Below are 22,739 nucleotides of genomic sequence, written 5' to 3' on the forward strand. Positions count from 1 at the left end.
AGTCGATAAACCTCTTGTCTAGGAGCTGGGCTACACTCGGCGATGAGAGATAGAAGTTATAGCGGCGAGTATCCAAGGAGAAGGGGAAGAGTTGCCCAGCCTGTTGTGGTGGGAAGGGGCCTCCACTGAGCATTATGCACCTACCCGGAGGACCGCGAGGGGTAATCTGACAGTATCAACTCAACGACGACAACGAGATGGGCTTGAAAAAGTATAGTAATGCTACTCATGCCTGAGCAGTAGGAACGGAAACGCTAGCTCCTCGAACTACTCACATGGGAGAGCCTTGGAGCCGATCGTGTAACCGCACTAGGAACTTCATGCGGATCACTTCCTTCCTCACGGATTCCCAGTCATGGGCCTCATCGCAGAGTTCCACTAGACGTGCCTCACATGCTTTCAACCGTTCATCGTTCTCTCGACTGAGCCTCTCCAGCTCGGCTCTATCCCCATCGGCATCATCAACCTCCTCATTGTACTGAAACATTTCCACCAACACCTCCGGGTCCGGCCTGCCCTCCTCCCCCTCGGTATCAACATCAATACTGGCGTGCAGTTGCAGTAAGTGGACGGCTCTCTTCAATGGTGACCTCAACACGTTGATCGCGTCGTTCACTAGGGCTGAATGGGCTGCCGCAGTGTCGGTGTCAGCTCCCTCTACACTCGCCACCTTATCCGGATGGAGTCTTTTCTGCCACTTCCGGTAGCTCTGCTCGGCCACAGTCGTATCCAAATCGAACTTATGCGGTTGGTCCAATAAAGCGAAGTAGTCCACTGGGCAAGCGTTGGGCTTGGGGGGTTGCAGGGAGTCGCAGGAGGGGCAAAAGGGGGAGAAGGAGGCCCCAACAAAATGGCACTTTGGGCAGTCGAGACAAGGCGTGTAGTCCTTCGACTTGGTAGAGGAGCACGCGGGACAATCTTTGGGTATCGTCCACTGAGTATTAAACCATCTACAATGTTGAGGGAAGCGCGGCAAACGGAGGGAGGTGACGAAGGGATGGTATGGGGATAACATGAGGAAGGCTGAAAGCAGCTAATACAGACCTAATATATGATAACTCAGCACTATATCAAAACCTTGTTGGAATTTCAGCATTAAACACTACTTTATTACTAGCGTAAAATGATAAATTTTCCAATTTTTCCAGCGCCCCTTAGAAATGGAAAATTAGAACGCAACAGGAGGAAAGTGTCGAGACGGTCCGGATGATCATGAACATGGTGAACCCATCGGCAACAGCGACGGGAGCCGTGTATATGTCGGAAAAAGGTGTCCGGCTAGCAGGCCGGTGAGGGATGGTAAGCCCTGCGTACTAGGCGGAGCCATAAATATTTCATAAGTGGAAAAACAATGTACTTGTAACAGTCGGAATAAACCTAACGATGCGTAACAGACTAAAACTGATGCTACTGCCGCAAATGAAGAGCACACGCGAAATAATGTCCACCAGGGGAGGGTCCTCATCTACGTGAGTTACCCTCGGGAGGAAGACATTTCTTCAAAGCATAGTTTCGGAAATAATGTTAATAACAGCTATAGTGAGAAGAAAGGAAAAATGCAACTCTAGTATGAGGAATTGTCACCTAACCCGGCAGCTATAGAAGAATGCGTTTCTACCTAAAGGGCGACTGGCACGATAGAGACACTGTAAGGGCCCAACCCGAATAATGGTCACTCCACCCCCAGGCAATGGTCAACCATCATCATAGCCGTCGACAGGCACTGCTCCTCAGCGTGTGTGCTCGCCTGTCCATCAGCTCGGCAGGCCTCCTCCTCCTGACTGCTACTCCTAAGACCTACTGTGGTGGGCAGCCTAGGTCATCCACTCTACCTGTCCGTACCATCGTGTGATACCACATCTTCATCACTTGAGGGAGCCACAAGGATACCTGACGCTCGAATGGTCAGGGGTGTAGCAGTAACCAGCCGATCCCACTTCCCGGTTCGAGGAGCACCTTAGGCGTGGGGAAGACCCCGTTGTTCTTCGGGAGGAAGGCCCTGACCATCACCCCGACACTATGGGAGGCAGTAGTGGCACCCACGTCGGTGATTGAGGAACGATCTCTGTCGAGTCAGGGGTCGGCTTCAACTGCAGGGCCGGGGGAGGCTCTCGTACCGACTCTAACATACACACTATCAGTGACCTCGGAAATGGTATTAACTCGAGCGCTCCACAATTGGACAGCTCGGCGGGGCTGCGCCATCATCGCCAGCCATAGGCGGTAGTGAGCCTGTGTCCTCGAGTTGTGGTGATGATAGTGGCAGAGTCACAGCGACCAAGGGACGGTAGCTACGAGGAGGGCAAAGTGTGGTATACGCCAACGTGAGATCACCATGCCGGAAGCTGCTGGGCTGCCCCTCGAGAAAGGCTGTTGAGTATAGCTGAGAGTCCGTGACACCTCGCGTATCTTTCAAGATACAAAATGGGTCCACTGACGTCCATGGGAGGAATCGTACGATATCCTCGCTGGACGCTGCTCCTTGGCAGTGCTGCGCAACCACCATCTACCTGAGTATGGCTTGTCGGGAGTATCCTCATGTGTAGTTGACCTTCGAATATGCCGTAGAGGGGTTCGATCATCACCGCTTCCTTCACGTTGACGAAGACGTATGTACTGGACTCCTTCTGACGCACGTCATACGGCATGTAGACGTAATCGATCATATAAACGTCGTAACCCGCAATGTGAATAGCCTGATAGCATCATCTCAGAAGAGTGATGGTAGTATTGGAAGGCCAGTACCTCTACTAGTTCAGCGAACAACATCGGCTGGGTATAGTTTCGCGGTACATTGCGTATCATGACAGCTGTACGGTTGTCCAATCCTAGCTCCACCTGCCTCTACTGGTACCCAGACAGAGAGGTGATGAGGAGGATCTACCTTATGGAGGTCTATCTCAAGATGGCCCCGGCCGTCCTCGTACGAGGGGCTACGACGCCTGCCATCAACGGAAGAGCGCGTAATGGCGAAACGAGGTCGCCAGGGTTTACCTCTGACCGAAGTTGCCAACACCTTCTAGATCTCCCGGCTCGACAGTTCTGAAACCATACCGGGAGTATCTAAGGCCACAGCTGAGCTGGCCTGAGATGCTCGCAGCTACTACTACAGCGCGAGCGCCCAGCTGTAGGTGTCTGGCAGACACGTCGAGGTTGGCGTGATCGGGCTGTGGTGATTCAATGCTTTTCGCATTCGAGCTGCGGAACGCATATCGTAAAATTCGACAGTATATCTGACTTTGATTTTGCACGGGGGAGTTGACGGGCCCAACCTGGGTGGTGAGTACGATGCGACGGCAGAGAGAACTGAACCCTCAGATCGATGCCGCAGTAGTAAAGGTTGTTGATGGACTGATAATGGGCCATCCTCTTCTACGTGACTGGGTAGAGACTTCGACACTGTACGCACGTCGCCGTACTAAGGACACGAATAGGCCGAGGTGTGGTATGACTGGGAAGATGTACGTATTGGGAAGCTGATCGAAGTCGAGCTAGAAGGATCTGTTCCGACTCCGCCTTGTACTCCCTCAGTACAGACTCTGGAGGGACGACCACCCGTAGGTGGGCTGAGTGCAGCAACGTTGGAGTTTATATTGGAAATTTTTAGCCTACTAGCTCACCTGATGGGTCCGCGACAACCTCCACGGCCTTCACGTTGAGTCCAGCCTCAGAGGAGCTCTTATAAACATGTTTCTCCAGTTCTGGCACCAGTCGTAGATCGTACAAGCCAACCCTGATACCGCTATAGTAGCATAGCGCACAGTATGAACCTTACTTTACAGCGCCCCCTGTGGTGGCTGCATCGATGGTGCATATCTCACTGAGTAAGGGTTGTAGCAGAGCAGCTACTCGAGTGAGGCAAACCTCGGCTTCGTGGAAGAGTATCCTGAGTTGGCCTGAAGGGGGAGAGGGGGAGAGGTAGGGAAGAGCGGTGGGGACCTAACCTGAAGCCAGCAGGCACGTGTTCAAGACGGGAGGTATGATGGGTTGAGAACACCTCAGCCCCTGAGTAGAACATCTACTGTAATCGGACATGTGAGAAGACGCTATGGCGGTCTACGAAGTGCGCAAGGAGTGGTACTACTAGGCGTAACTAAATGCACATTATTATCAGCAGAACGGTGAATTGATCAGAACGCCATACAGTCGACGACACTCGGTCAGAGTGCCGCCGACTAGTCAACAGAGCATGTCAGGGTAGCCGCAGAGAGGTAGCAGGAGAAATTGGTTCGACACTTGGAATCTTGCAGTTCCTCATCATTGCGAGGTTCGATCCCGGCACGCTGCATTTTTCTGAGACGTGCACCCGCTTTGTGATTCCTAGGTCGACAATGCACCCTCATTCGGCTGTTGTTGTTACTGCCGTCTGGACCTCCCGGCAGCCTTCCCTGCATTTCTGGATCCACTTTGAAGTCCTTCCTCCATTATCATTGTGATGGCCTTCGACTCGGAAGAAAGCCCCATAGAGCGCAAGCTGGCATTACTCGCCCTTCAAAAACGAGACAGTAGCATTAAGAGCATCTTGACACATGCACCGTACTGGGCTTATCTTACGACCGCAAAATGTACCTTTCCCGTATGTAGGCACGCTGTTCTATTCCACCTCAACCATTCCCCTCTCTCTGGCGACCCTACCCCCACCTGGGAGAAGGTCGACATTGAAGGCCTCCTGTATCTGGTCAATACTGTCAATGGTCAATTCCGATTGATGCTCCTGGACAGTGATCAGCCTCCATCTGGTATCCCTGACTACGCTCAAGGGGACGTATGGACTATCACTCTCACTCAAGACGTAGTTGCTGAGCAGCACGGACATACTTTGCATCTTAGGTAGGCTGTCGAAAGATACGGTTTAGGTCCGATTCATGCCCATTCTCGGGGGGATCCTCAACATAGGGAAATGTACTTCATTTCCTCAGGACTGCCAACAGTGAAGTTTTCGCTATTTGGTTCACCTGTGCTGAAGTCGCCGACCGGGTAAGGCGTGTCCAGGCCCCTCTGCCGAACTGCGCGTCATCACAGGTGTGCTCCTACGTCGGATCGATACTCTCCGCCCGGCCCCTTCCCAGCCCTCCATCTCCTTCCGACCTCCTCAAGATGATATTGGCCCAACGTGCCCCTAAAGTGGCCTCTACTACGCCCTACCAGAATGATACTAGCAACGGCGAAGGAAGTGCTCAAGGATCCGAGCAAGAGGAGGTAGTACGGGAAAATATGTACATGACAAACTACATGTGTTGGTGAGTCTGTGTGAATTTTGAGAATTTCTTATTGTTTCTTGAAAACTCCTACCTGAACTCGGGTGTTAATTTCCATAATTAGTGAGGAAACTTCTGAGCTCAGCTGAGGAGAGCAAACATTTATTCCTTCAACACTGCTATGAGGATTTCCCTATCCATCTCAGATGCCTCCGTCCTCGAGTGTGCCCAGTGTGGAAGGCTCTAACTCCTGTGCCTCATTGACCAGCAATAGCAACATTGCCGCTGGTCAGCACATCCTGAGCCTTTTGAAGGGTAGTGGGAAGAACACTACCCCAGCATCAACGGAAGCGGTATTGGAGTCTCCGACGCGTAGCAATAATTCACACTCTAGTCGCTCGGCTGCAGAGGAGGAAGGCCCTGAGGGGCGTCAGGGAGTTACAATGGATACCTTCCAAATGCTAGAGGCCGAGCTCTCTAAAGCCAGCCCTTGTTGTGATGAAGAAGATGACGATGACTGTAGTGAATCGACAGCCGGCCCTTTGGAGGGAATATGTGTTACGAGGAGCAAGCTCCGACAGGCTCTGGTTGACGTTGTCAGCTCAGATGCCTTCCTTGATATGTTCTTGCAACGGTTGAGTAGTAGTAGCTAGCCACTGTTTGGCTAATTGTACCAGTCCTTGCTACGCTCCTGTGCGGCTTATGCTGGCGTCATGAATGTTTACGTATTCCCTTGTAGATTGGCCGTTCTTTATTTCGCTCCGTCATATGTAATAATATCTACCATACCTCTTTCTCTTTGTCCTTCCTTCTGTATCTGTTATTCGTCCACGCAGCTCCTGTTGGGTTCTTGACACGGTTTCAGACTCTATCGTAGTAGTCGTTTAAATGGCAGACTCCCAGGATGGTGCTAAAAATAGACAAATCCCGGCGGATGGCATATTACCGTCACTGATCGTGTCACACCCGGCTGTGGGAGTCGGTGAGCACCCACGAGAAAGCAGCAAGGTAGTACTATCGATTCGGAAGAAATGTGGTATGAGTTTAGTGATTGCAAAACATGTAAAATTCCATAAGGTATCTGATAAGATGGCAAATGTGATTGTCCTATTAGAGGTGCTCTGGTGTAGGTCTTGATGATATACACGGGGGGCACTGTGGGCATGCAACCGGGCAGCGATGGGTCGCTCCGCCCAGTTCCGGGATTCCTCACGGAGAAGATTTCCCATCTCGAGGAGCTGAAGCGGCCAGGCATGCCCGACTGCACGGTTCGGCGCATCACGATATGAGAGTAGTAGTGTAGCGTGGTTTAGGTCGTGGAGTGGGAGGAGCTCCTGGATAGCTCGGACATAACGCCGGAGCATTGGGCTAAGATGGCAGAGGTAGTACCACATTTCTTTCACATCATGCACACTACTACCTCCCTCAGAGCATAGAGAACAACTATTATGACTATGATGGCTTCGTCATCGTGCATGGCACAGACACCATGGCCTATACAGCAGGAGCGCTATCCTTCATGTTGGCCAACCTTGCCAAGACTGTGGTCCTCACCGGTTCTATCCTGCCCTTTGGAGAACCACATAGTGATGCTAGAAGGAACATCATAGTGTCCACTCTCATTGCTGGTAGTAGGGGAGTTTGGAGCGCCCTCGGCGCCGACCCTTCCTGTGGACAGGTCTCTGTAATATCCCTGAGGTATGCGTCTTCTTTAACACTTACCTGCTCAGAGGGTGTCGTTCCGTGAAGGTAAACGCACTCGGAAGATTTTTGTATGTGATGGTATCTTTGTTAGGTCGATAGTGGTTCGATAGAAGCATTTGAGTCGCCGAACTTCCCGCCATTGGCAACTTTAGGAGTCGGCATTCACTTTAATTATCACCTGCTTCTGCCCGCTCCCAAGGGCCGTTTTCATGTTCACACTTGTATGGAAAACTCAATACTGGTCATCAGGATGGTACTAGAGAGTTCACTAGTAAAGGCTTGGACGGCCTACTACTAGTAGGTGCCTGGCTTCGCCGATCTAGAGTCACTGAAGGCTAGTGCTGTGAAAGGTGTGGTACTATCTCTTTATGGTACGGGCAACGCTCCGGCCAAGCAACAGGAGTTCATCGACTGGCTTAGGAGGTAATAGTAGTAGGGGTAGGGGAGATGGGGGAAATCGACAACCACGTTGGGATCGATCTTCGATACAAGGTGTGATTCGAAATGGTCCTAGATAGCTATAATAGGCTCAGTGGAATATGAAGTCTTCGGATCAACACGAATTTTAATGGGTGGTAAAGCACGCTGGAGTAGTCGAGATTTATAACTGCCGCTATAGGCGCCTTCTTACAGAGACTCTAGGCATCTCAGATTGAGGCCCTCAGGTTCAACGAGAGAGGCACAGCCGTGGTAGCTGTGTCGCAGTGTTTAAAGGGCCGAGTAGAATTGAATGCCTATGCTGTGGGCGCTCAGTTGATCTCGGTTGGAGTGATCAGTGCGGGGGATATGACCGTCGAGGCGGCTGTAACCAAATTGAGCTACCTCCTGGGAAGAGGGTTACCATTACAGCAAATACGGCGAGCGTTTGAGGTGTCCCTTAGGGGGGAAGTTACGGAGGTATTATCGCTATCATACCACTCCTTTCGAACATCGTATTTCCTCTCCCTTCAGAGTAATGCTGATGAGGACATCTTCCGTGGATTTGCAGGAGTCGTCTCTAAGCTGTGACCGTTCTTACCATGCTACTATCACTATGACCAATTTATCAGCACTAACCGTTTTTAACAGCCCTTTGCTAGTGTCCTCTAGGGGGTTTTGCGTTTCTGAGTCGGCTAAGGGAGTGGTCATTCATAGATTGTCGTTCTGTTATGGTGAAGCGCCGCAGAGTACCGACTAAAGGGGCTGATGAGGCGCCCAAGGAGGAAGACCCATTGCAGTGGTCGCGGGGTCAGCGCAAGCGCAGAGTTCGGAAGGAGGCACTCAGTAGGGAGGAGGGTGGCGTCGCGTTTGCTATGTGACTGTTATTAGTACGAAAGCAACAGTTCGCAGCTGAGCAGGTCCGAGCCAAGCATATGAAAGAGGCGAAGTTGAAGGATAAGAGTAAAGCTTTTCAACGGTGATTTTTTGTAGTGTATTTATTATCAGAAAACGTCCTTGCGAATTTACAGTCGTTGAGGGGGTCATTGAAACTAGACTTACAAGAGGAGGGGTCGAAGAAATCGCGGCCAAAGAAAATACACAAGTTGGCTGCTAAACCCAAGACGAGAGCGGCTCAGCACAAACAGAATCTTAGAGAGGTCCTGCAATACAAGAGTGTAAGTAGCTGATTATGATGGTCAGTGGAGACAGCATGGTGACAGGTGCTCTCTTTCGAACCATTTCAACAGAACCCGTTGGCTGCTATACAACAGCACCTTCGCAATACACAGGGGCCAATAGCTTAGAACTACGTTACTTCTATGACCATTGCATTGTGTTAGTTGTTAATAATCGATCCACCCAGGTTCGATCCCTGCATCCGTCACTATGGTATCCCATCCACTACTACTGTCTAGCAATGTCCCTACATGGAGGATCTCCCACAGTGTAAGATGGCCCCTATGCATGCGTGCTCTTTCTTGTCGGGTTATCGTGTATTGCTACACCCTCTACTTGGCCGTGTTACCTCCTAGTTGACTGTGAAGTCCAATGATAAAGAAAATTAGCACGCAAGTCCACCGATCACTGCAGCGAAGGCGGTGACGGCTGCAGAGATGACAATGCGTATAGCATCTCGCAAACCCTCTGCTCTGATAGAGTGCTCCACCACAGTTAGCAGTTTTTGAGTACACGTTGTTCTGCATAGTCGTGTTCGTACAGCATCACACGGTATCGATCGATAAGACATAGCAATATGTTACAGTATTGTACGTATTACACGCACGCACCAGTTGGTACAATCCCTGTACCCCATTGACGGCGGTATAACATTGAGAGTGGGGTCTCACTCGAAGTGGCATAGCATAATTAGTAGGCTCGACGATAAACACAAACTGTATGCACTAGTAACTGAGTGACATCATTTTTTAATATAGTGATGAACGCCTTGCGGTAGGCCACCGTCCTCTCGCGGCGAGCCCTTAGTATGGCCCAGGCCTCGCCCCATGGGTACACACCACGATGGGCCTCTGGTCGGCGGCCCTTTGGACTCCCTATACCTTCTAAGGTGGCCACTTCTCTCTCTACCAAGCGAACTGAGATTTAGGTCCTATGTGTAGCGAAGAACTTTGCTGCCTCCAAAGAAGAGTTGAACTCCCACAGGACGAATCTTCCTGCGTCTATGGATAAGGTAAGATACGGATGAGGTCCACTTGCGTCACTCGTCCCCTTAGGCGATCATCTTTAGTAAATCATTCACCTCTTTGGTACCCATCACACAACCTATACACCTTCAGCAACGAACTGACGTCTACTATGAGACAGAGTTGGCTCTCCTCATCACCAAACAGGTCAGCCCCCCCCCCACCCAGTAGCAGTAGCCTCATGCCGTCAGCTCCTCCGAAGTCCTCCGGGATGTCCACCACAGGACTGCCTGCCATCAGTCGGGGGCATCGCCATCGCCTTGGACCTCACTTTGAAGGATGTGCAGAACTCTTGCAAAACGGCGGGCGGTAGGAAAATACCATACGTGTCCTCTCGAAGTGTCCCACAGGGTCCTGGGAGACAGCCAAGGCCTTTGACCGGAGTTGTCCTGTCTCCGACTGGGTCGAAGTTGACGGATTGTCAGAAGATTCCCATTGGGAGATATCCACTACCATCGACGACCAGCTGGTACCCTCCTTCATTGTGGATGCATAGAAAAGCCTTGACAGGTTCAACAGCAGAGTACCACTGACATGCTCGTCCCCATAGGGCATCTCCTCTCACAGCTGACCAAGTCCTTCACCCTCTTACCTGGGGACATCATCCTCACTGGCACGCCGGTGTTGCCTCTAGGCCCCGGCCCCCTCAAACCTAACATGCTACTCGAACTCAGCATCCAACCCTCCATTGGAACCGTCACCACTCGGACGTCCTAGTCCGCTCAACCATGATTCTTTTCCAAGATTCTGTGTCGAGTTAAGGTTGTGGAAATATATACCCCTGAAGGGTACAGTTGTTCACTAAAAACTCAACGTTACTACATGGGGAAAAGTATCATCGTTCTAACCTATTACTATTGTTTACTATTGATAGTAGCATCTAGTAGTTATTTTTGCCAAAGACTAGAGACACTACAAAGAGAGGGGGGAATGGCACTGAATCGAACTCAGTATGATGATCAATATTACGACTGTAGTTGGGGTCACATGCGGAAAAGTAACGAATGATAAGACGAAGACAGCGACGATAGGAAGAGTAACAGAAGGGGCACTTCTCAGAAGGGGGCCTCACTAGAGCGCAGTCCAAGCTGTTGGCGAGCTACGCTGAACAAGTCGGTGGAATCAGGCACATAGAACTCATAAAACGTTCGTTTCACTTTAACAGAGGTCTCTCGCTTCAACGCAGCCTCTATCTCGCCATTTGTCCTTCGTGCTGGCTCTACGGACCTCACCTTGGATGTCGTCTTCGGTGCACTACCATTTGACGTATCCTTCGCTGTGCGTGGCCCCACAGCTGCTGCCTTCCCTCGAGTCGAAGGGCCCTTACTTGACTGCTGTTTTTTCTGCTCGGCACTGAGAAGGGATGACCGGTTATTGGATTTGCTCTTCCCAACAGTCTGCCATTCCCCATCATCATCATCCTCCTCATCATCGTCAACTCCCGAAGGCACCACCACTATAGGGGCTTTCATGGCCAGAGACTCAATAGCCGTCTTCGCACGTACCAACGTACTCTCCTGTACTGGTGTTATCAAGGAGTCCGTAGAGGACGACGATGATGATGATGCTTCCGATGGCGATCTCGATCGAGAAATTGAGGAGGAGGACCCTCCAGGGGACACAATAGTCGACACCGTACTACTATTCACTACTGCACCAGTCTTGTTCAACTGCTTCGCTTCGCCGTTCGAGTTCGAACCTTTCGCCTTAGTAACCACTCCCTCGGACTTCGCTGTCGCCGCCTTCTTAGCCTGCCGCTTCTTCCTCTTCTTAGCGGCCTTTGACGGTTGTGCAGCTTCCTTCACAGCCTCGCCCTGTTCGCCAGCCTCGAGGTCCACGAACGAGCGACTGGCCACAGATTCAAAGGGTATAGAATTTAGGAACCGAGACGACTGCGGACCACCCAGGAAGGGGGACGACTCCTGCTGCTGCTGCTGAGCGCTCTCTTGATGACGACGTTGAAGTGAAGCGAAACGATCCTTGTGGTATTCCGACAGGATCCTCTGAAATAGCAGCAATAAAAGAAACCGTGATGGAGAAGCATTTCTTACGAATTCTAATGCCTGGGCTAAACTGGCGTCCAGATCAGCATACCGCACTGAGCCCGAATCAAGACCATCAAAGAGTCGATACCACAACTGAACAAAAACCGACTTCTGAGCGACCTCGAATAGACATGAGTTTTCCGGTCATCATAAATCGTAGTAGCATTACTATACGACATGCTATTCGCTTACACTACCTCCTTCCTGGTCACCAATCGGCTCCTATTTCGCTTCGCGTTGCGTAAGAAGTCTTCACAGCGCTCGTCTATGAACTGGACAAGACTTGGGAGCATGCTCACCGACTAAGAGCCCTACGTCAAAGAGAGTGTGGTCCATGAGAGCCTTCATGCAGGGTTGAAGAGCATCCTTCTCGCCGTTGATGCTGCTCACTAAGTCGTCCTCCAACAACATGTAACCTGAGGGTAATGATAACAGTAATAATAACACTTCGGAGTGGTACCATCTTTGAATTGCCCTGATCGCGTCGACTGAGATGGCGTGCCAAAACCAGGGAGTACATTGTGATTGGTGGGCTCGAAGAGCTTCGTCAACCTAGGGTACTTCCGCTCAGCTCCTCGACGATCGGGCGACAAATGAACGCGCCATGCCACCTAAGTTCACACGCATCCACTAAGTCGGCGATCCGGGAGAGCCCTACTTTCTGGCATCTGTCAAGTTGTTCGACAAACTCTTTATCAACGATGGTGAGGAGAGCCTGTCGAGCGCTGTTTGAAAGGCCCGCATAAGCCTCCATAATATCTTTTCTGCGTACCTGCAGCCACAATAGGCCTCATTCAAAGTAGCAATGCCGTACCACTGGGAGATGCTTGTCGATCTTGGCCAAGGACGTTGGTATCATAACAGTGGAAATGTTGCCAGCACCGTTGGGATTAATGTCCTCTCTGAAGGTCAAGCCCTTAGTCTGATCTCCTGTTGCTCCTCCGATGATCGTTGCTGCAGCAGACGACCCCGAGCCTAGTGCAGGGCCGCGAGACATTGCTATGGAAGATAGAGCTGAGTCGGTGACGATTTGCAACAACACATAGTTACGATACGATCCTGGTGGAAGCATACAAGAGGATTCAACGAGCCTCTCGAATGGCGATAAGAGTAAAAGGAGAATAGCAACAGTCGTAAGAAGAGAAATGAATATAACACGACAGGAGACGAGTTTGTGGCATTCCTCACTATACGTTCAAGTGGCTGAAACACTAACAACACCTGAGATCTGTGATAGTAGACGTTATGAAGACCGGAGCTGGTGATGATGATGAGCTCTTGGATGACGTGGGAAAAAATGCGGGAAAAATGTAGTGACCAAGAATCGATCCCGCGACCTCGACGCAAAAGATTGCCAGCAATCCTGCTCCACCACTCGACCAAAAAGCCCTACATCATCAATACAGTGATACGTGAATCCACTTCGTAGTCTGCATCAACTACGATTTCGCTCAACTGTACCAACACGCAGCTCGTTCAACTGGGTGGTCTCATACGCAACATAGTACATGAAATTACTGAACATTATTGGCACAAGTACACAAACTGAATGGTAGAAATTGAATCGATCAAGGGTGCTTATGGCCACTAAGTGCACCCAATGTGCTGCGGCTGCCTTTGTCAGTAGACCCTGGCTTGCCGCCATACAGTCCCCAGATATCATCCTCGCTGAGATCTTCCACGAGCACTGTTCCTGAGCACGACACGCCGACTAAGCGATTTCATGGGAAACTCTACTGCTACCTGGTGACACTCTCCCACCGCTCGGTGCACGATCTCGCACTCTGCGGATCAATTGCGGCCATCTGATAGAATCAAACACTCCTCTGAAGTCGTTCAAATTGAACCTACCTAGCTCGACCATCTACTAGTGTACAGAGGGCACTCTTGTAGGCCATCATCGGAGAAGCGTTGTAACCACCGAGGTCCCAAAGTGAGTACCCCATAGACCTGAGACGGATCTTGCAATGGGGGGCATTGATCCTCGAGCACGTACTTGAGCCAGGTGCAGGTAGCAAAGCCCAAGATGAACCCTGGCTGATACTTTCTATAATCATCATCATAATAGCGGGTAGCCACATAAACGGAAGCTCCCACTGGGTGAGCGAAATCACAGGCCAGAAGCGTTCTCTTGGAGGGATCACTCGTGTCGTGTAACCAAATTTCAAATACAAACATTCGACCAGCCGCGATCCAGTTTCGCCAGAGACTCTCCAATGGTGCAGAGAGCCAGCACTCGTCCCCCTTCCGATTCTTGAGATCGTTGATGCATCTATCGGGATCAGTACTTACAGCTAGAGACACTTGTCGATGGCCATTAGGACCTGCCAAGCGATTTCAAGACAAGTCGAGACCCTCTGTTCGCCCCACCTCTCTGGAGTTGCCTCAACAGTCTACAGACATCTTTGAGCCTGTTCACACGTCGCTTCGTGAGGGAGGGAGGAAACTCCAGACTACAGACTGCTCGAGCTCTCTCACACACTCCACAAAGGACATCTCGGCCCAACACTGGGAGGTTCCTCATCTGACCTGATGATCAGAGGTCCTACCCTTGCCGCCCAGGTCTCCTTACTTTCATCAGAGCTCGTCTGTTGGTCTCCTGAGTACATCTGAGTCTGTCCCGCATATCCAATACCAGCGTATAGTAGGGCACCGAGCACCTCACTCAAGGTCTCGATCGACTCCATCCCCGATAGAAAGGGCATCATAGAGTTCTTAGAAATAGCAAATCCCCCGCCAGTCGCAGCTTCGGAGCCGTTGAGCAGTACTGTATCAAAGCTAGGGTCCAACGGGTTGATCATGAAGGACGGTGGCCATATACGATGGGGACTCTTGTCGGTGTCACCACACTGACTCACCATCATCAACGAACTCATCCAATCGCCCAGAGTCCCACCGCTGAAGGCCATCCCTGAAACGACTAGGGGGTTGTCGATGATGCCACTGTTGAGCTCCATAGCAAGTTGGTCTCGAGCTCCGCTCCACCATTTTTGAGAGTAACTATCAGTTATGCTACTATCGTTATAATACAGATCAGCGGCGTCCAGCAACTGCTGTAACAACTTCAAGAGCCTCTCCTTCGCGACGCGCGTGAGTGACATGAATCGGGCTCGCTCGAATGCCACCACGGCATCATAGAGTTTACCCCAGCCTGCTGACCATCCAGTGAGCTGAGCCGAGGCAAGCATGTCTCGAAGTGAACCTTTAAAGACACAAATACCACCACCAGCATACCACACTTCTGCCTAATACCAACTAGCTGTCCCATCGCGGTCCCATCCTGGTACTCTAACACCCGATCAAGGAGATCTCTGCACATTGGTACAATCTGGGCACTGGTCATTCGAACGATCACGGACTGCTCTGACTAAGGACCGCATCATCACCACTGGCCCCTTGTTGTTTCCTACCTGCCACTGTTCATCATCAATGATCTCCAGTACGCCCACTACTGCGGCAGTAAGCTCTTCATTCCAGTCGCCGTAACAGTCAGGGTCAAAACTGCCGTTAGCCGACCTACGACTCCTCCACGCGAACGTAGAGGCATCTTGGTACTGGTCCAAGGCACTACCAAACCGCGAAACGTGCGTAGTCGCCACAAAGCCATAGACAACCGCATCGTCAGTATCGCCGTGCTTAACCGTTACACTATAGTATCCGTATGTAGGTGGCCGGAGCCTGATCTCACAGCCAGGTGACGTAAGGAGATCTACGGACTCCCCAGATGGCAAGGTCAACACTGCAGTAGAAGTGTCAGTGATATGGACATGCTCCAACTCTACGAACGTGTTCCCAGCCAGAATCAGGTGTTCTTCTCGGACGTCGTATTCTCGTAGGAGATCCTCATAAGTGCTCTTCACGGGCTTCACTTTGCACACCAAAGATGGCTTTAATATAGCCGGGTTGCATTCGTGCTCTATTTCAATGAGGAGTGGTACTACATATGCACGACTTGACTCATCCGCGAGGACATAGTCGATAACTTCTTGTTCGACATCTGGGAATTGGTAGAAATTAAATGACATCAAAACTTCCTCAACAATTAATGCTGGCCATCGAACTAGTACGAACTGAACGCTCACTATGCCAGTGTTAATGGACCTTACGGTAGGTACCGGGAGTAGAACCCTCTACCTTACGATCAACATCCACCAACACTTCCACTACACCAAAACAGAATACATTAGAGAGATAACGCAACCACCCGAACGAACTGTACTTGAACATTAATCGCGGAATGGTACAGGTAGTAATCCGATACATATCAAATTCATGACAAAAAGAATGCAAATAGCAGCAGCAGGCAACCCCGCACACAAAAGTATCATACGCTCTCCCCTCTCGTGTAGATCTGGCTCGGTGGTACGTCAACTACTCGATAGCCCTGAAGCCACTCGCCAAAATCGCCTGTTGATACCACCTTGGTGAGCTCACTACGGCCGCGCTTAGTCTTATTACGAGAGTAAACCGAGACCTGCAGGACCAACAAGCATACTAAAAGGAACGGCACCGGTTGGAATTCTCTCCGACCAGCCAACCACGACAAAACGTAGAGTATGGGAGCCGCAAGAGCACTACAAACATACTTGGCAGTAGCTGAGACGCTCTTGAGGACGTAAGCCGTGATCCAACCATTTAGCACTATAACGATGAAGGCTATCCAAGACTGGAGGTTCATACCAACATCATATAGACATTCGCAAGTACGACCATGGTCACAGGCAACCGGTATTTGCAACGACCCGCATATTGGTTTAAAGCCGAGTACGTTATGGGGACCATGTATGAGGAGTAAACCAGAGAGGGTAAGGACGAAACTAATGAGTTTAAAGCGAGCCGCTGTAGCTAGGAAGCCTCTACTGTCCCCTTTCATGAGCCATTCTAGGTATACCGAACACACGGACGACAGCAAGGCCTTGGATACGCTCCAGGGGATAGCACTAGGGGCGATAACATGCTCCTCTGTCAGTGTGAACGCTAGTGCACAAATAACAACACCCATCAGAGAATGCAGATCGCTCATAGTATGACCAAGACAGTAGTAGGAGAGGACAGCTACCAAGAGTAGTCGAGTTTGAGCGACTACTGTCATAGTAGGACTATTGCCGTAGTCGATAGCCTGCATTGTAGAGAGATCACTAACCGAGTAGAGGACCGCTAAAGGAGTCATCAGCTTCAAGTCCCTCCAGGTCATACCCAGCCGATCACTGCGGCGACCCTCTTTATTGCGGAAGTACTCGACTGTGAAGGCTAAGACTGAGCCGATGAGGTGGTCAGCCAACATGAAGGCTGCTATGGAATAGGGGTATGCAGGGCGCGTGGCAATGATGGATCCAGTGTTGGCGTCCACGGTATAAAGCGTCGTGGTCTTGGAGTTGTCTACTGCCCAGGGACCAATTACGCATACTATGAGGCACGTTGCGAGAGTGATGTATGATAGCGGCAGTATCATCATTAGGAAGGATGAGGGCACACTTGGGACGATATCGTCAAGACGATTGTGAATTCGAGGTTGCCGCTATTTTAAAGACCGCGTGAATTCCATCACTACACAGTAGTAATCTCGTTTGCAGTCGCAACAACTTCACACCCCATGAATGTTACGATGATCAACTCAGTTTAACACAATTTGACCAGCGAGCAGACTGCATTCATTGAAACACCCTTTCACACTCTCATCATTGTGGCCTAGGCACACGAGCGACGAACTCCTACGACATGAAGTGCGAGCACAGGAGACCTTCGACGTAGGTGGCCGTAGGTCTCCACAACCCACTGTCCTACGAAGTTGGAACGGGGCGCAGAGATGAAGAATAATAGAATACCCGGCGCGCAGAAGCAATCTCGCCACGCCAAGTTGATCGATTATCGCTGAGCTCAAGGGAGACGTGGGCGCCATCATAGAACAGAGGAGCGATTCTGAATGCTCTTGGTATCTTGTATTCATTTCAGTTGCCGGTGGTTGTTTTTGTTGTGGCATCACTTATCTCTACACTATGCGTTGTCCGATGAAATCGTCGTCCCAGGCCCCTCGGGCGTGGACTCCTCGAGTGTCCAGGACGCCCATTACGACTAAGTCGAGACGCTCTCCTGCCCTACCACTTAGTCAGGACAAATTGACTATATCGCAGCTGAAGTCGATGGTCGAGTCGCACGAGGGAGGCAGTGTGAGGCAGCTGACAGCAGCTCCATTGCAGCGTGTACAGCTAATACCAACTCAAGTGGTGGAGCGGTCGCAGCCAGCATTGACAGTAGTGTCGGGAGACCCTGGTTCGAGTAGTGTACCCAACCCTATGCTTACTGCTGCTGCTACTATGAGTAGCTGCGACAACTGCAAACGCGTTGGCGTAGCTCTTTGGGAGGATGAGCTCACTGGTGAGGCGTTCTGTGATGAGTGTTGGTCGATGTGGGAGGCCCAGGCAGCGGCACAGGACGATGCCGAGCAGAGGCGAGAGACACCTGTCGAAGACTGGTTTATGATGGACACTACTACTGACGAGGATGACGGTGACTGCGATATGATGGATGGTGACAGTGATGATGACGATATCGATCCCGCTGTGCTATATGGTAGTGGGCCTGTCGGTAGTCACACGGTCAGGCAACAGCAGCAGCAGAGTCGAAGACCAGCACCCAATTTCGCACAGAGGAGTTTGGTGGCCTTGGAGTTGGGCAAGAACAGTAATGATCTCTATGAGATGTGCTTGGATAAGCAACTACTGGATGCTTATAACAATGCCGCTGCTAACCATAGAGTTCCCCCTTCACTGGAGTCGCCCACTAAGGTCGAGAAGAAGTCTACTACTAAGAGTGTTAAATTTAACACTGGTGGTGCTGTTCGCTTCTTCGACACCGATGCGGAGCTCCAAGACCCGTGCTCATGCGAATTCCCTATACAGGTAGCAGCCTCGTAGAGAGAGGATAATTTTTAGCGACTTGTGTTAGGTGAAAGACTTCGACGGTCAGTCGTGTCATCATGCTAACTACATTGGCATGTCTCGAGCAGCTGCTGCAACAGCGGCAGCCCAACAGGAGCAGCAGCAGCAATATATGAGCACTCTTAGCGACTACAGCTCCGACGAGCTCAAGGGTAATAGTAGTAAAGTCGCCTCGTGAGTCGTCATGACAGTTCCATTGCGCTCAGGTGTAGCATATCAGATGTCGAAGCCTCGAGGAGTCTGGCCTAGACAGTAGCTCCTGTGAGGACACTGTGTGGTATTTGGTGGTATTCGAACCTTGTCGAATGCATGTTACAGTTGAAGTTATTGTTGTCCGAAAATTGAAAAAAGGAGTCAAAGTTTGTTTAGCTGAATTGGCGACAACCCCTAATCCTTGGTCGTTCATTGTTTCGACCTATAATGATATTATTTCGCTCTTTAGTAGCTGCTACCATCTTTAGCACGCATTCAGCGGCTGAGGCCTGTATGTGTTGTCGTTAGGTAGCTAATTAAACTAGCACATCAACAGTTCTGCAAATGAGCGGTAGCAGCCCCCGCGCTTTGCCAGTCGCTTTGTCTCCTCACTGAGGAAGAGAAAAGTCTGGTTAGATACTGTCGTCAATTTTTAGCGAGCCGACTAGTTCGGCGACCCGTAAACTATGTGACTTTCATTATCCTATTATCGTCTATATTCTCCCTTATATTTACAGTCATCATTCCCATTATTTTGGTGGTCACTCGTCGTCCCTACAACCTATCGCAGTTGGAGTAGTGGACATCTCTCTGCCTCCTATACGTTTACTACTACTAGTGATGACTTGTGTAGCACTACTAGTGTATCATTGCTTCGATATGGTTAGTCAATGGGGCTCGCGTTCGATCGACGCTGCCTCATCTACATTGACGGATGATGGCATCAGTGTATGAATAGCGTTTCTGCTTCCGAGCACCCTACCGGTGACGAAGTTTCCAAGATATTGAGGATCACTGATCAACTTGTTGCGTTACATTTTTATCTGGGAGTGCTTCGGTTTTCGACATAGAAGCTCACACTGCTCACTACCGAGAAATGGTAATGTGAACGAATTTCGAGGAGTACTGGATAGCAAAGGACTTCATTCTCATGCAGTTGTACAACGGGAAGTGTTTCATACTCTGTGAATTCGTGATAGGACTGTGTATTGTGGTAGTAGACTGTTACTAGCGATCCTGTTGCAACACTCCGCACTGTTACACTAATGTAGGGTACTCAAGTCCTGTTATTGTAGGATGTATGAGCGTTGAGTCACTCGGGACGATGCCTTGGGGACAGATTGAAACAAGATTCTTGATGCGCACCGCGAAGGATTTGAGCGCATGCGTGCAAGGATCTTCTACTCGAATGTTTCATAACCTACACACTTTCTTTTGTCATTTACAGTCTTATCTCTAACCACCCGTTCATTGGTTCCTCGCCGTTGTTCTGGATGTTCGCATGCAGTTTACTTTTTCGTGCTCCCTCGCGTACCGCGTCCTCTATTATGGGTTCCGCTCGCAAAGTTAAGGTTTCGATCCAGTACTGTGGTGGCTGAGGTTACGGCAGGTGAGAGGCAGTTGTGTGTTTGCCGTTCTACTCATGTCCTCAGATATTATAATCAAGTGGTGGCGATGTTGAAGGAAAAGCTCGGTGACAAGCAGGATAGTGTCGAGTTCATCCCCAAGAAGGACCCAGGTGAGTCCTCTGAGTCTATATGCTACTCTCCTTAGCCCCTTTGATGAGCTACCTCTCGTCTGTGTAGGTGTCACTGGGAACTTCGAGGTCGCTGTTGACGGTACTATCGTCCATAGCAAGCAGAACGGCGATGGCTTCCTGCACTCTAATCCGGTACAGCTACATCTCTGCTTGGACTGGACTTATTCAGATTTTGTCTTAGGCGTCATTCGAGAAGGTGGCGTCATCAATTCTGAAGGCCCTGGAGGGTTAGGCCTACCTAATCAGCCCGAGTCTGATGCCATGCGATGGTGTTGTGTCTGAACGAATGAAGTCGTGTGTTAAAAGCGTCCGTTCGCCTCACATGCACTGATAGCTTCATCACAACGCTGTTCGCATTGACATCAGTACTCAGTGGCTCATATTTTTTAAGCGATGATATGTTACTTTCCCGTGCTTGGTTCAGTGGTGTCAATTAGCGATGCAACCACCCGATCGGGGCGTGTCGTTTTGTTCTCGGTTTTCCATTTTGCGTTTGTGAGGAATTAGTATTGTACGCTGTGTATAGTATGTGAGGTATCAATGCCCCTTTTTTGAAGAGCCAGCTTGCTAGTGAACTAATCTCATTGTGCTTTGTTGACTGTCTGTTAGCGATCTCAATGCCTTGGGTATCTCCCGCGGTCGACCACTTCCGGCCAGCTAGGGAGTATCTGAAGGATGTCCTAGGGGAGGAGGATGCAATTGGGGTTAAATACATCGTTGGATGGCAAGCGAACGACGATGTTCAGGGTGAACTCTTCCTATTTCGTCTGATGTGTTTTATCCCTGCTCGATCAGGCTCCCGAGTACATCAGACTGCAGCCGATGAATTCAGTCCAGTAGAAGCTTGGAAGACCGATATGAGCATCTATGAGTTATTCATGTGTAGTGGGTGAGTTCGGGTAGCTGTAATGTTATCCATTGCGGTGATGCTTCAAGCCAAATTGAGGCTGTCCAGATGTAAGCGTCTTGCTTCACCCTCGGAGATAGATGAGGAGGTCGTGAGCTACTACTGTACAAACTGTCTGGAGGTGCTGCCTCAGTCAGCGGTGACCGCACATAAAGGAAGGTGAGATTCATAGACCGCCAGCTTAGTTAACGGCATCAGTCGTATTCCGTGGAATGCTGCAAGGCAAGACTGCTGCACTCGTTCATATCTATTTCGGATGGGTCCGTCTGTATGGCTCACCATGTGGTGGTTTTCCTCGGTAGGTGTCCGAAGTGTTTCCAGTGTCCTGATTGCCAACGGATACTCGATGTGAGTTTTACTTGGTTGCGGAGGGTTCTCGATCTAGTATGATTGCTATTTTCGCGTTGTCTGTGGTTTCATAATCTACCGTTCCTCGCCTTTACTTTAAGACTATGTTGAACCAGCGCCCTCGATTGCGCCTCCATTCAGGTGGTTTGTCTCAGCGCGGAAGATCGCAGGTGAGCAAAGGGTCGTCACGTCCGGTGATCTTCCTGGAATGGCTGATATTGAGTAGCGCTTCTCTCCATCATTGCCTTGCAGTGGCTCATCTGAAGAAGTGTATGAGCTAGCATGCACGAGTGACTGTGATTATCACTCGAGCGTAGCTGGTCTCATCGCCGCATCCACAGACGCTCTTCTTTCCAAGGCGCGAAGCCTCGAGGAAGCCTGTGCTGATGCCGAGTGGATGTAACTCTCCTCTCCTTCTCACTGTGCGAGGATCGTCTCTAGGCGTGATGTACTGCCGGTCTATCGCGAACGCTGTTTGAAGACTTCTGAGTACGCCTCTCCGCGCAGTCGCCCCTCGAAAGCTGCTGGTTGGAGGTGAGCTTGTCCGGTGCACCTGTTTACCTATTGACGGGCAGGGCCGTAAGGCATCTGAGAGACTCCTCCTCGCCTTGGTCTCTCACTGATTTGGATGCCAAATTGGAAGTTTCATCGCCTATAGAAGCGGAATTCGCAAGAGATGGTCTTCCACTGAGCAGAAATGAGGATGAGCGTGTCAGAGTAAGTCGAGAGGCTGAAGTGAGCTCAAGGTTACTCTGATGATTTTTTCGTTGAAAACGAGGAAGGAGAGCATCGATAGCTGTCATGTCGGGGCGTGGCTGGTTGAGAGTTAGCAAGTTTCGGCAAGTGCTTTCCATTACCCTAGCTGATGCCGAGGGTACTCTTTTTGTACTCCATCAATACTCAGCGTTCCAAGCGGCTCTCCGTGCGTCGCACACCCGACTGATCTTTGAAAGTGTTCTCGTCGTGGAACAATAGTATTCGACGTGGCCACCGCAACTGGTCTTGCCTCGAGATACTTTTCCCTCCTGGGTCAACCATTGCTGACCTGCGTCAGGCCAAGCATGATGGACCGTTGTAAGACCAGGTTGTTGATATTTTCACACAGGAAGATGAAACTAACTCTCGAGATCTCCTCAATTACCACGTTTCGCGTCCTAGTAGGTCTAATGCGAAACCCTGTCCCCGTTCAGGCAGACTATATCGTCACCTTCTCGATGTCGGTTGGCATCCCGCCGTAGTTTCCGGC

At 50.4% G+C, this 22,739-nt stretch overlaps 10 protein-coding genes across 10 annotated transcripts; 5 read left to right on the plus strand and 5 right to left on the minus strand.

Annotated features, from left to right (window-relative positions):
* Positions 1-271: 271 nt before the first annotated feature.
* Pmar_PMAR004502 (conserved hypothetical protein) lies at positions 272-1,015 on the minus strand (the record flags this gene model as incomplete). Its single annotated transcript, XM_002765000.1, has 1 exon — positions 272-1,015. One exon carries the CDS (start codon positions 1,013-1,015, stop codon positions 272-274), a length of 744 nt encoding a protein of 247 aa, XP_002765046.1.
* A 657-nt stretch (positions 1,016-1,672) lies between these two features.
* On the minus strand, positions 1,673-4,018 carry Pmar_PMAR004503 (hypothetical protein; the record flags this gene model as incomplete). The annotated part of the gene is made up of 10 exons (XM_002765001.1): positions 1,673-1,790; positions 1,833-1,890; positions 1,938-1,999; positions 2,044-2,122; positions 2,552-2,696; positions 2,885-2,942; positions 2,995-3,085; positions 3,621-3,733; positions 3,776-3,886; positions 3,945-4,018. 10 exons carry the CDS (start codon positions 4,016-4,018, stop codon positions 1,673-1,675), a joined length of 909 nt encoding a protein of 302 aa, XP_002765047.1.
* Positions 4,019-4,435: 417 nt separating this feature from the next.
* Pmar_PMAR004504 (L-asparaginase, putative) lies at positions 4,436-7,959 on the plus strand (the record flags this gene model as incomplete). Its single annotated transcript, XM_002765002.1, has 14 exons — positions 4,436-4,536; positions 4,585-4,830; positions 4,920-4,977; positions 5,023-5,199; positions 5,405-5,840; positions 6,094-6,206; positions 6,329-6,466; positions 6,512-6,580; positions 6,628-6,826; positions 6,877-6,947; positions 6,994-7,155; positions 7,204-7,325; positions 7,568-7,799; positions 7,854-7,959. 14 exons carry the CDS (start codon positions 4,436-4,438, stop codon positions 7,908-7,910), a joined length of 2,181 nt encoding a protein of 726 aa, XP_002765048.1. The 3' UTR covers positions 7,911-7,959.
* A 91-nt stretch (positions 7,960-8,050) lies between these two features.
* Positions 8,051-10,240, plus strand: Pmar_PMAR004505 (hypothetical protein; the record flags this gene model as incomplete). Its single annotated transcript, XM_002765003.1, has 8 exons — positions 8,051-8,165; positions 8,211-8,282; positions 8,328-8,497; positions 9,277-9,352; positions 9,440-9,510; positions 9,554-9,670; positions 9,715-9,832; positions 10,074-10,240. 8 exons carry the CDS (start codon positions 8,051-8,053, stop codon positions 10,238-10,240), a joined length of 906 nt encoding a protein of 301 aa, XP_002765049.1.
* A 131-nt stretch (positions 10,241-10,371) lies between these two features.
* Positions 10,372-12,584, minus strand: Pmar_PMAR004506 (hypothetical protein). The gene is made up of 7 exons (XM_002765004.1): positions 12,383-12,584; positions 12,227-12,340; positions 12,029-12,179; positions 11,884-11,984; positions 11,766-11,840; positions 11,575-11,661; positions 10,372-11,526 (listed from the first exon to the last, which is right to left on the minus strand). The coding sequence occupies exons 1-7, from the start codon at positions 12,563-12,565 to the stop codon at positions 10,579-10,581; spliced, it is 1,659 nt and encodes a 552-aa protein (XP_002765050.1). The 5' UTR covers positions 12,566-12,584; the 3' UTR covers positions 10,372-10,578.
* A 552-nt stretch (positions 12,585-13,136) lies between these two features.
* Pmar_PMAR004507 (hypothetical protein) lies at positions 13,137-15,795 on the minus strand (the record flags this gene model as incomplete). The annotated part of the gene is made up of 9 exons (XM_002765005.1): positions 13,137-13,261; positions 13,312-13,373; positions 13,420-13,518; positions 13,565-13,892; positions 13,939-14,097; positions 14,141-14,770; positions 14,821-14,935; positions 14,979-15,565; positions 15,675-15,795. 9 exons carry the CDS (start codon positions 15,793-15,795, stop codon positions 13,137-13,139), a joined length of 2,226 nt encoding a protein of 741 aa, XP_002765051.1.
* A 97-nt stretch (positions 15,796-15,892) lies between these two features.
* On the minus strand, positions 15,893-16,852 carry Pmar_PMAR004508 (hypothetical protein; the record flags this gene model as incomplete). The annotated part of the gene is made up of 1 exon (XM_002765006.1): positions 15,893-16,852. The coding sequence occupies one exon, from the start codon at positions 16,850-16,852 to the stop codon at positions 15,893-15,895; it is 960 nt and encodes a 319-aa protein (XP_002765052.1).
* A 666-nt stretch (positions 16,853-17,518) lies between these two features.
* On the plus strand, positions 17,519-20,470 carry Pmar_PMAR004509 (hypothetical protein; the record flags this gene model as incomplete). The annotated part of the gene is made up of 6 exons (XM_002765007.1): positions 17,519-18,467; positions 18,514-18,658; positions 18,713-18,758; positions 20,132-20,217; positions 20,285-20,370; positions 20,420-20,470. Exons 1-6 carry the CDS (start codon positions 17,565-17,567, stop codon positions 20,468-20,470), a joined length of 1,317 nt encoding a protein of 438 aa, XP_002765053.1. The 5' UTR covers positions 17,519-17,564.
* Positions 20,471-20,855: 385 nt separating this feature from the next.
* Positions 20,856-21,719, plus strand: Pmar_PMAR004510 (hypothetical protein; the record flags this gene model as incomplete). The annotated part of the gene is made up of 4 exons (XM_002765008.1): positions 20,856-20,985; positions 21,034-21,127; positions 21,194-21,304; positions 21,635-21,719. The coding sequence occupies 4 exons, from the start codon at positions 20,856-20,858 to the stop codon at positions 21,717-21,719; spliced, it is 420 nt and encodes a 139-aa protein (XP_002765054.1).
* Positions 21,720-21,745: 26 nt separating this feature from the next.
* On the plus strand, positions 21,746-22,210 carry Pmar_PMAR004511 (hypothetical protein; the record flags this gene model as incomplete). Its single annotated transcript, XM_002765009.1, has 3 exons — positions 21,746-21,892; positions 21,935-22,027; positions 22,069-22,210. Coding segments are annotated over 3 exons (382 nt in total), but the record flags the coding sequence as incomplete, so codon positions are not given.
* Between the last annotated feature and the right edge of the window lie 529 nt (positions 22,211-22,739).

Source organism: Perkinsus marinus, assembly GCF_000006405.1.
Source record: "Perkinsus marinus ATCC 50983 genomic scaffold scf_1104296975926, whole genome shotgun sequence".
NCBI lineage: Eukaryota > Perkinsozoa > Perkinsida > Perkinsidae > Perkinsus > Perkinsus marinus.

Bases quoted from the DNA above. Each gene is read 5' to 3' on its own strand.
- Pmar_PMAR004506 (XM_002765004.1), bottom strand. From the start codon at position 12,565: ATGTCTCGCGGCCCTGCACTAGGCTCGGGGTCGTCTGCTGCAGCAACG. The intron at 11,985-12,028 runs GTACCACTCCGA...CATTACCCTCAG, and splicing joins ATCAGGGCAATTCAAAGATG to GTTACATGTTGTTGGAGGAC. The intron at 11,841-11,883 runs GTAGGGCTCTTA...AGTCTTGTCCAG, and splicing joins TGGACCACACTCTCTTTGAC to TTCATAGACGAGCGCTGTGA.